The sequence below is a fragment of the Colius striatus genome, chromosome 25, assembly GCF_028858725.1.
Source record: "Colius striatus isolate bColStr4 chromosome 25, bColStr4.1.hap1, whole genome shotgun sequence".
NCBI lineage: Eukaryota > Metazoa > Chordata > Aves > Coliiformes > Coliidae > Colius > Colius striatus.
The window spans coordinates 3,167,996-3,178,516 of NC_084783.1; the positions used below are offsets into that span (position 1 = coordinate 3,167,996).

The 10,521-nt window shown below is 57.3% G+C and overlaps 1 protein-coding gene across 2 annotated transcripts; it reads left to right on the forward strand.

Moving 5' to 3' along the window:
- The first annotated feature begins 97 nt into the window (after positions 1–97).
- CCDC124 (coiled-coil domain containing 124) lies at positions 98–9,818 on the forward strand. 2 transcript variants are annotated; one of them, XM_062015023.1, is made up of 5 exons: positions 98–387; positions 1,521–1,694; positions 6,950–7,136; positions 7,459–7,573; positions 8,133–9,818. In XM_062015023.1, the coding sequence occupies exons 2-5, from the start codon at positions 1,536–1,538 to the stop codon at positions 8,335–8,337; spliced, it is 666 nt and encodes a 221-aa protein (XP_061871007.1). In that variant the 5' UTR covers positions 98–387; positions 1,521–1,535; the 3' UTR covers positions 8,338–9,818. The 2 variants fall into 2 exon arrangements, with proteins under 2 accessions (XP_061871007.1, XP_061871008.1); XM_062015024.1 differs by lacking the exon at positions 98–387 and adding an exon at positions 847–1,109.
- Positions 9,819–10,521: the final 703 nt, after the last annotated feature.

Below are 10,521 nucleotides of genomic sequence, written 5' to 3' on the forward strand. Positions count from 1 at the left end.
TGGGTCCCGCCCATTCTATGGGTTGGCTCCGCCCACTCCCGAGGTTGGCCCCGCCCACCTCTGCGACCGGAGCCGCTCGGCTGCGCCGTCCCCTCAAAGCCGCCGCCATCTTTGCGCCGGGCAGGGCCCGGCGGTGAGCGGAGCGCTGGCTCTCTCTCGGCCTTCCCGCCGCGCTGCGGGCGCTGCCCTGGCTCGGAGAGGGAACGGATGCTGCTACACGGCCCGTTGTTCCCCGCCGCTGCTCGGGGGAAGGAGAGGAGAGGAGAGCGGGGCAAATCACGCCGTGCCCTCAACGGATATGGCGGCGGCAGGCTGCTGTGGCGGGAGCGGCCGCGCGCAGCTGTGACGTGTAACGTGCGCGACGCGGCTGGAGCGGCCGGGGAGCGGGTAGGGACGGGCCCGGGCGGCGGGGCCGGGGCTCGGGCATGGCCGGGGGGCAGCGACGGGACGCGCCCGGGGGGCGGAGCTGAGCCAGGGGAGCTGAGGGGACGAGGAAGGGCAGGGCTGGGCCTGGCGGGGATCTCGGAGCGGGGCTGAGATGGAGGAGCGAGGGGAGAGGCCGCGGTGTGGGGAGAGGGAACGCTGAGGCAACGGGGATGGGCAGCGGGAGGGTCTGTGGGGGGAGGAAAGGGCCGGGCGAGGCTGTGGAGGGCTCCGAGGAGAACAGCCAAGAGGTGCCCGTAGCGCCGGGTCTGCTCGGGCTGCAGGAGCTCGGCCCGGAGCTGGGCTGAGCCCTCACGGCCATGGGAGCAGCTCCTGCGGCGGAGGAGCCGGCCCTCGCCCTCCCACACGCTGCTGTGCCAGCCCGGGGCCCAGCCCCACGTCTGTCCTTCGAGAAGGGTCAGAGCAGGGGTTGGGAAGGAGAAGAGATTCAGTCCAGCCCGGGCTTTGAACAGCTTGGCACTCGAGCAGCATTGCTCTGTTCTTTCTTGTTTGGCAAACGGTTATCTGCTGTTAAAAAGCAAAGGTTTAAGGTCCAGAATACTGTGTCTGCACAGGAGTGTGCTGAGGAGCTCTGCCTTTCATCCAGATGAGTTAATTTTCTGTCTCCCCTTGCACCTGGTTTTTGGGGCTTTTCCAGCCCCATATCCATGGGGGAAATCAATATGGTACATCTGTGTGGTTATTTATCTGAGTTAAATGGGGCCATGGGACTGTGTTTCCATACAGACAGTCAGGGGGGCATCACAGGGCATTTGTGCTGCTCCATCCCCCTCTGCTGCTGATGGGGGATTCCCCTCAGAGGTCTCTTCTCCCAATAAACAAGTGACAGGACAAGAGGAAACAGCCTCAAGCCGCCCCAGGGGAGGTTGAGGTTGGAGCTGAGGCAGAACTGTTTCCCTGAGAGGGGTGTCAGCCCCTGTGCCAGGCTGCCCAGGGAGCTGGGGGAGTGCCCAGCCCTGGAGGGATCCCAAAGCCCTGGAGCTGAGGTGCTGAGGGCCAGGGCTTAGTGCTGGGCTGGGCAGGGTGAGGGCAGGGCTGGGACTGCAGCAGCTTCAGGGGCTTTTTCCTCTCCCTAGAGCACCTTTTGAGTGATGCCCAAGAAGTTCCAAGGTGAAAACACCAAGTCGGCTGCTGCCCGTGCGAGGAAAGCTGAGGCCAAGGCAGCAGCCGATGCCAAACGGCAGCAGGAGCTGGAAGATGCCTACTGGAAGGATGAAGACAAACACGTGATGAGGAAGGAGCAAAGGAAGGTGAATCCCTAATCAGGTAGAAGGGCATCTCCCAGCTGGCCCTTGGGAGATCCAGGCTCTGCTCAGAAACGAGTCCCTTCCCCCTCGCCGTCCCCACACGTCGTGTCCTGGCTGTAGCTTTGGGCAGAAGAGCTGGAATTGGTGGCTTCTCTGGCAGCTAAAAGAAGCTGAGTGTGGGAGGGAGTGTGAGCTTTGATGTGTCATTCAGAAAGCTGGTGGAGCTTAGAGCTGCCTTCCCCAAGGAGGCAGCAAAAGCTTTGCTGTGAGAATGGTTTAGAAAGGGAGCTGAGTAAAAGGCCAGGAACTCTGCAGGGCTGGAGTTCTGACCAAGCAGCTCTTGAGATATTTTGTCTTCCTTATTTTTTTCCTCTCTGTGTTTTTTTGTAGCAGGAGAAAGAAATCAGCAGGGGGAAGAGTTAGAAGCTTCCCCTCCCTCCCCTGTGTCAGGGGAGGGTGTACCCTGTGTCAGGGCTTGTTTCAGGGTTCTTTGGGCAAAGACCCTTCTGCTGCTGTGGGGTTTTCTAGGGGAGAGTTGCTGGTGATAGGACAAGGGGAAACAGGTTCAAGCTGGAACAGAAGAGGTTGCAAACAAACACAAAGACAAACTTGTTCCCTGTTGAGGTGAGGGAGCACTGGCAGGGGCTGCCCAGATGGGCTGTGGAGGCTCCTTCTCTGGGGACATTCAAACCCAGCTGGATGAGTTCCTGTGTGCCCTGCTCTAGGTGGTGCTGCTCTGGCAGGGGGCTGCACTGGATGAGCTTTCCAGGTCCCCTCCGGCCCTTGAGATTCTGTGATAACTTGGCTTCCTCTTCAGAAGTGATCTCTTGACTCTCCTGCTAACCAGACAGAGCTGAAATGGAACATCTGGGGGTTTGTGGTGCTCAGTGAAGTCAGTGCTTCCTGAACTCAGTGTGTGGGTGCTGGCTGAGTGGACAGGAGCCAGCACCTCCCTGTGACCTGCTTCACTTCAGCCCTAATATGTGTCTTGACGTTTGGAATTTGGAGCCCTGTGTGCTGTTCCCCCTGTGCAATCCTGTAATGCTGCCTAATTACTTCCTGGAACAAGGACTTCTTACTGCTCTACTTAAGACTTGGCCAACATTGACCTGTTTGACTGTGCTCCCAAAACAGCCTCCTGCTGGCAAGGGGCATGAGAGTCTGGAGAGGGGAGCCTTGTCATGAGCTGGAATTGCAACTTGCAAAACTAAGACCCACCCCAGAGCTTCAGGATGGGTTTTAGAGAAACAGTGAGGCTGTTTCCACTTGGCACCTCAGCCATCCCCCCTCCCTGCTTCAGCAGAGCCAAAGGCCAGGGCTGAATTGCACCCCAACACTGTGTTTTAGTGTGTTTGCTTCCCCCAAACCCTCCCCTGGGGACTGTGCAGCTCCCAGCAGCAAAAGTCATCCCAGAAAGGCTCCAAGTTTGTATCTGCCCAGTGGCTCTTCCTGCTGTGGGAGCCTCATGCAGGTGCTGCCACAGGCTGGGGCTCTGTTAGGTGAGCAAGTGGCCAACAGCCAGGAATGAGTGGAGTGCTGGGGAAAAGAAATCAGGGGAAAGAAATTAAGCTCTTCACTAATAGGAAAATGCTGGAGTGTGTCCAGAGCTGGGGAGGGGCTGAGGGAATGGGGGTGTTGAGCCTGGAGAAGAGGAGGCTGAGGGGAGACAGGAGCACTCTCTGACACTCCCTGACAGGAGGCTGCAGGGAGCTGGGGGTCAGGCTCTGCTCCTGAGTGACAGGACAAGAGGCAGTGGGCTCAAGCTGCCCCAGGGGAGGTTGAGGTTGGAGCTGAGGCAGAACTGTTCCCCTGAGAGGAGCTGTTTGGTGGGTGCTGCCACAGAACTCTCAGCTGCAGCAGCCGCAGGAGGGGATGGAGGAGGGAGTAGAGGGGTGTGTAGGAGGCTGCTCTCAGCACCTCACTCAGTGCTCAGCAGCTCTTCCAGCTCTTCCCCGGATGGTGGCAGCAGCAGCACCAACTGACATTAACACACATCACCAGCACCGAGGCAGCAGGGCTGAATTCCAGCCCTGCCAGCAGTGTGGGCTGTCAGGCTGCTGCACCCATGGGTCCCAGGCAGGCGAGGGCTGGCTTCCTCTCCTCCTTCTCCTGTGATTCAGTGCAGAATTACTCAGCTGTGAGCACCAGCCCTTCTCTAGATAAAATGCCAGGCAGGTCAAATGACTGTTCTTCCATCTTTGGAGGCTGTCTGCGTGGTACCAGCTATGCACTGCTGAAATCTGATGGCTTTGGATGAGCAATGCAGGGGACAAATGTAGTGGAGAGATACCTGATGACACCTTCAGGCCCCAGAACCACCTTTGTCAGGCTCTGGTAGCCCTTCAGTGGTTGCTTTGACTGTGAAAGGGGTGTGTTTGATTCCATCTCAGAGCTCTGAGAGCCTGCTGAGCACTCAGATATCTCCAAGTTGGTTACACCCCACTTGCTTTCCACCTCACAGAATCACACAATGGTGGGGGCTGGAAGGGCCCTGCAGAGCTCATTCAGCCCCAGCCCCTGCTCAAGCAGCTTCCCCTGGCTCAGGGGACACAGGAACGTGTCCAGGTGGGTTTGGAAACCTCCTGAGAAGGAGCCTCCACACCCTCCCTGGGCAGCCTGGGCCAGGGCTCCCTCCCCTCAGCACCAAAGGACTTGCTCCTCCTGTGCCAGGGGCACTGCCTGTGTGCCAGCCTGTGCCTGTTACCCCTTGTCCTGCCACTGTCCACCACACACCAAACACTGGCCCCATCCTCCTGACACCCACCCTGTAGGGATTGATCAGCATTGCTGAGATCCCCTGAGCTCAGGCTTCTCTTCTCCAGTTGAACAGCCCCAGGGCTGCAGCCTTTCCTCCTCACACACATGTTCCATCCCCTCAGCATCTTGGTGTCCCTGCACTGGCCTCTCTCCAGCAGTTCCCTGTCTCTCTGCAACTGGAGAGCCCAGAACTGGCCCCAGGACTTCAGCTGAGGCCTCCCCAGGGCTGAGGGGCAGCAGAACCCCTCTCACCCTGCTGCCCACACTCTCCTTGCTGCCCCCAGGCTGCCACTGGCTCTTGCCCACGAGGGCTCATTGCTGCTCATGCTTAGTTTGTTATCAACCAGCACTCCCAGAGCTGCTCTCCAGCAGGTCACCCCCAGCCCCTGGCTGTGTCATTTGGGTTTTGCCATTGCTTTGCCCTTCTGCTGTGTGAGCAGCAGTGTGACCCCCCCCCCCCCTCCCTTCCTGGCTGCCCACCCCCCTCCTGCCTCAGGCTTGACCACACTGCCTGTGTGAGACCTTGTTCTCCCACTGACTAAGCAGGTGGGACACTGTTCTGAAAGCTAATGAATTGTTCTTGCTCTTGGCAAGGCTGGAAAGTCACATTTTAACACTCAAATCCTTAGGAGCAGAAGTATCCAGCTAAAGAAATCCCCTCCCTCTGCTCCTGTGGTGCCCTGTGCTGTGCTGCCACATCTTGAGGGACCAAACCATCCCCTTCTCATTTCTCCAATAGTTTCATGGTACATTTCACTTAGACAAGTCCAAACCTCTCTTTCAGCAGGATGTTGAAGCTGGTTCAGAAAGGATTTAGTTTGCTTTGGCTCAGCCTGAGGGAAGTCTTCCATAAAAGCCAGCTCCAAGGCCTCTTGAGCTTCAGGATCAGCTCAAAGCTGCTGCTTCTGAGCAGCCTGGAAGGTGCAGAGCAGCCCCTGCACTGAGGAAACCTGAGTGTGGAGACTTTTGCAGGGCTTGTGACAAACTAGTAAGGGTGCTGACTTCTTTACTTTCCCCAAATAGAAACTAAAGGCCAGAGGGCAGGGAGCAGCTTACCCCACCCAGGGGAGAGGAGTCCCTGGAGTTCCCCTGCAGCCTGGGAGGCAGGAGGGAGGGCTCTGTGCCTGTTTCTCCTTTGCTGAGGGGATGTGTCCTCTTTAGAAGCCTTTGTTTGAAAGCACCTGATGGCAGCAGAGCATTAAGCCTTCCATTTCTGCTCTCTCTTGGTGGTGTCCTGGATGGGGTTATGTGATGTGAGCCAGGCTGCTGAGCTGGCTGCCTTGGAGGACAGTTCCCTTTGTGTAAGAAGCAGGAGTAAAAGATGATGCTCCCTAACTATAAATAACATTTCTGTTCTGAAATGGCTCCCTCCCTCCCCTTAGGTCATCAGCACTTGTGGATCCATTCCTTATCTGTCTCCTGAATGACTGAAGCCACAAGCAGGCCCACAGCCTCCCAGCATGCTGGGGGTGGGAAGGGCCCTGCAGAGCTCATCCAACCCCTGCTAAAGCAGGTTCCCCTCACTCAGGGGGCACAGGAAGGTGTCCAGGTGGGATTGGAAACCTGAGAAGGAGCCTCCACACCCTCCCTGGGCAGCCTGGGCCAGGGCTCCCTCACCTCAGCACCAAAGGACTTTCTCCTCCTGTCTGGGTGCCCTGAGGAAGGCAGTGAGCTCTCCTCCTGCTGGGAAGGGTTTCCCTGGAGCAAAAGGCTGGGCCTGGTTGTTGTGCCATCCCTGTCAATAAGGGTTGAGCTGTAGTCAAATGTCCATGTAGCTACTCCACATATGACCTGTCAGGCTGCCCTGGCAGAGACCTTCACTTCTTGTTTCTCCTTTTTTGCCAGACCTTACAGGCTTTGGGAGGAACCAAACTCAAAGCCCAAGTGCTGAAAGCCCTTAAGGACCTTGCCACCCTCTTCTCCATGCCTTGAAGGGCCAAGTGGCTCTTAAACTCCTTCTGGAGCACTTAGAATTCCCTCAAGAGCTTCATTGCTCCTTGGAGTTGACCTAAACCTCTTGCCCCAGCTCTGGGGAAGAGCCTGAGCCAAGCTTGAGGACAAATTCAGCCTCTTGACAAGCTCATCTGGAACAACTGCTGAACTTTCAACCTGCCTTCTCAAGTGGAGAATGTGATTATCAGCAGCCCTGGCAGGTTCCTCTGCTCCTTCTGCACAGCAGCCTTGTGTTTCACAGCACTGCCATCCCAGGAAGGCAGAGCCTGGGGCATTATTAGTGGTGTTTTTTCCTTCCTTTGATGATTTTCTGTATGATTTTGTTACTATTAAGGGCTGGGCCAGGCTATTGCTGTCTCACTGGAGATCAGGGGGAAACCCACCACCATCCTCTCTGATAAGGTGAGGTTGGTGCTGCATTAGCTCCAGCAATCAGATGCCTGTGGCTACTCACACAAGGGTTCTCTGCTCCTAGAAGGGGTAGTTTGATCCTTCTGCCTCAGGAAGGTGGAAAGGTTGAGGTGACTTGGTTCCTTTCTCCCTTCCAGGAGGAGAGGGAGAAGCGGCGGCTGGAGCAGCTAGAGCGGAAGAAGGAGCTGCAGCGTCTGCTGGAGGAGGAAGACTCCAAGCTGAAAGGGAAATCACCCAAGCAGGTCACTCCAGGCAAAGTCACCAGGGCCCAGATTGAGGAGAGCATCAGAAAAGACCAGCAGCAGAAGGAGAATGCAGATACAGGTGTGGTGGCACCCTCAAAAGGCCCTGCCAGCCACGGGGGGCTGTTCCTTTTGCACCTCCTGTTCCTGAGGGGGTTGGAAGGGAAGAGCTGCCTGCACCTACTGCATGCTCTGTTGTGAGAGTAACACCTAAATGGGGGCAAAAAGACCCCTCCCTGAGGTGGGGGAGCAGCTGCAGAGCAGGCACCTCTCTCTTCCAAGAGACTGAACTCTGGCTGAGTTTTCTCAGTGCTTCCTTCAGGGTGCTTTGAAAAAGCCTCTTCTGAGGGTTTTGCACAGCCTGGATTTGTAACAGCTCTCCTTTTCCTCACCTCCCTGTGCAGTGGAGAAGGAGAAGACTCACTTGGAGGTCCCCTTGGAAGAGAACATCAACAGGAGGGTGCTGGAGGAAGGCTCAGTGGAGGCCAGGACGATTGAAGATGCCATTGCTGTCCTCAGGTACCTGGTGCTCTCCCTTCAAAGTGCTGCTTAGGACAAGAGGAAAGGGGCTGGAGCTGCCCCAGGGGAGGTTGAGATTGGAGCTGAGGCAGAACTGTTTCCCTGAGAGGGGTGTCAGCCCCTGTGCCAGGCTGCCCAGGGAGCTGGGGGAGTGCCCAGCCCTGGAGGGATCCCAAAGCCCTGGAGCTGAGGTGCTGAGGGCTGTGGGTCAGTGCTGGGCTGGGCAGGCTGAGGGCAGGGCTGGGACTGCAGCAGCTTCAGGGGCTTTGCCAACCCAAACAAACTGAAACAATTCCAAACAACTATCAGACATCCTTGCAGTCCCTCTCCTGCCCCAGATCAGCTGCTTTTAACAACCTCACCCACAACCTTCCACCTCAACAGCCTCACCAGGACACATCCCCCCACCCTCTTGTCCTGGCCACACTGAGGTGGGGAGAGCAGGGGCATGCCAAGGTTTTCTCCCAATGTCTGTGCACCTTTGCTTGCCCTGAGAGGTACCAAAGTGCCATGGGGAGGTGTCCCTGACCCTTTTCTCCCTCTGGCTTCCCTCTGGCAGCGTTGCCAACGAGCTGGACCGTCACCCCGAGCGCCGCCTCAAAGCCGCCTTCACCGCGTTTGAGGAGCTCAACCTGCCGCGCCTGAAGCAGGAGAACCCCAACATGCGCCTGTCCCAGCTCAAGCAGCTCCTCAAGAAGGAGTGGCTCAAGTCCCCAGAGAACCCCATGAACCAGAGGCACAAGGCTTACAACAGCCAAAAGTAGAACTTAGAGCTGCTCCTTCCCTACTCACCCTCAGCCCACCCCACTGTTCCCCCACCCCCTGCCCCCTCCCCACGGACAGTGGGCTGCAGCCCCGAGGCTCTGCTCCCATGGAAACAGGAGACCCAAGGAACATCCTGGCCTTTTGTTTCCTTTCCTCACCTTCCCCTTCATTTTGTGTCTCTCTTCTTGGGTTTCAGGTGAGCAGGAGGCTGTGGCTCACCTCAGGGTTCTGCAGCTGCCTCCTGTCCCCCCTCAACACGTTGACTCCTCTGCAGGCAGCTGCTGCAGAGTGACCTGGACAGATAAACCTTTATGCTTCTAAATTTGGTTGGTTTACACCCCAAAAAAAGAGCTTCTAACTCACTCCAGATCTTGAGCAGCTTGGGCAGTGCTGGGGAGGTGAGGCAGGGTTGTTCACAGCCTGCACTGGAGCCAAAACCACCTTTGTCCCTCTGTGGCTGCACTGGGGGGAAATGGAGCCACTGGCCCAAGGAAGAGCATCTTCCCTCATCACATCCTCAGTGCTGGGATGTCCCCAGAGAGGTGCAAGCCTGGGGCTGGCTGTTGGCACTGCCTGCTGCCAGCCTCCTCTCTCCATCTTGGTGTAGGTGAGGAGGAAGCACAAGGGGAGGAGCAGCTCTGTCAGTGCAGGGTGGTGGGGGAGAGGGAAAACAACCTTCTGTCATAGAGGGGGAACAACCCAGAGCCTGGCCTGGCACACTGGTGCCAGGCTTCTCCCTGTGATCTTCCTGGTGGCCTTGCCCAGAGCCTCAGGTGTTGCTGGAGGGGACAAGGAAAGGGGGTTCTTGGAGGGGCTGCAGCCCTGTGCCACCCAAGAACTGCCTCAAGAAGAGAAGCTGCTGCTTCTCCCATCACATCTGCCCCTTCCTGCCATGGGAAGATGCTCTGGGGAAGGGGATGGAGGAGCAGCAGCTTGGCAGCTTCCCTGCTGCTAGCATTAGCCCTGCTCTGCCACCTCTGCTGCCCTTTGGCTGCAGCCCCATGCTCTCTGCAGGCAAAACCAAACAGCTGAGCTCTTGGGAGGGCCAGGGCCACATCCTGCCCCTCTCCTTGGGCAGGAGCTGCGTTTTCCTCCTCTTCCCCCTCCCCTTTCCTATCCCTTCCACTCTCCTTTGGGAGTAAACTCCCTCCTGGAGGTGGAGCCCGGGGCTGGGCAGCAGCTCCCTGCTGGCTGGGCTGGGCTGGGCTGAGCAGAGCTGATCCCTCCTCAGGGGCTTCCACAGGAGCCTTCCAGGCATTTGCACTTTGATGGGGTTGGGGTTGGAGCCAGGAGCCCCCCACCATTTCAGGGCTTCCCCCTCACCCTCCTTGCAGAGCAGGCTGAGGGAGCCCCTGCCAACATGCCATCTCCCCCCACACACTGCTCCCCCAAACCCAGGGGACAGGAGGAATGCACCCTGTGTCTCCTCTGCCTGTGAGAAGTTTGTTGTGTTTGAACCTGATTAAAAACTTTAAGAAAAGCCCCTAAATCCTGTTGGTTTGTTGGAGGAATCAAGGCCTGGGCTGGAGGGGTTTGTTTCTGGGGCTTGCTCAGGGCAAGGGTGACGTGGAGCTTCCTACTAAGGTGTTAATAAACTTCATAATTACTTATTACATTAGTGGAGGCTTCACTGTTAAAGCTTTTCTACCTGCTTAGAGCAAAGCAGGACAAAGGACAAGGGGTGATGGGATGAAGCTGCAATACAACAAGGTCCATTGAAACACAAGGAGAAAGTCCTTTGGTGCTGAGGTGAGGGAGCCCTGGCACAGGCTGCACAGGGAGGGTGTGGAGGCTCCTTCTCAGGAGGTTTCCAACCCCACCTGGACACGTTCCTGTGTGACCTGATCTAGGTGGGAGCTGCTTCTGCAGGGGGGTTGGACTGGATGAGCTCTGAAGGCCCCTTCCAAGCCCCACCATGGTGTGATTCCGTGGTTCTAAGCACACGTGGGCTGTACAAAGGTCACGCTTCTCTGCTTCACATCTAGACCAGGGGGCCCTGCAGCAGCTTAAAGACAGATAAAGGAGCTCAGAATCGCTTGAAGCCGGCTCGGTGAGTTGAGTGAGAGCCACGTGGGATCTGAGACCGCGCAAAGATCAGGGCTGAAAAGTTTAACCGGGAGGAAGACTCGCAGCCTTCATCCCCACAACCCCCCCTCCCCCCCGCGACCACGAGGCACAGCGCA

Excerpts from the sequence above, each read along its gene's own strand:
- CCDC124 (XM_062015023.1), top strand. The coding sequence starts at position 1,536 with ATGCCCAAGAAGTTCCAAGGTGAAAACACCAAGTCGGCTGCTGCCCGT. Across the intron at positions 1,695-6,949 it reads TGAGGAAGGAGCAAAGGAAG|GAGGAGAGGGAGAAGCGGCG; the intron begins GTGAATCCCTAA and ends TCTCCCTTCCAG. Across the intron at positions 7,137-7,458 it reads GAAGGAGAATGCAGATACAG|TGGAGAAGGAGAAGACTCAC; the intron begins GTGTGGTGGCAC and ends CTCCCTGTGCAG.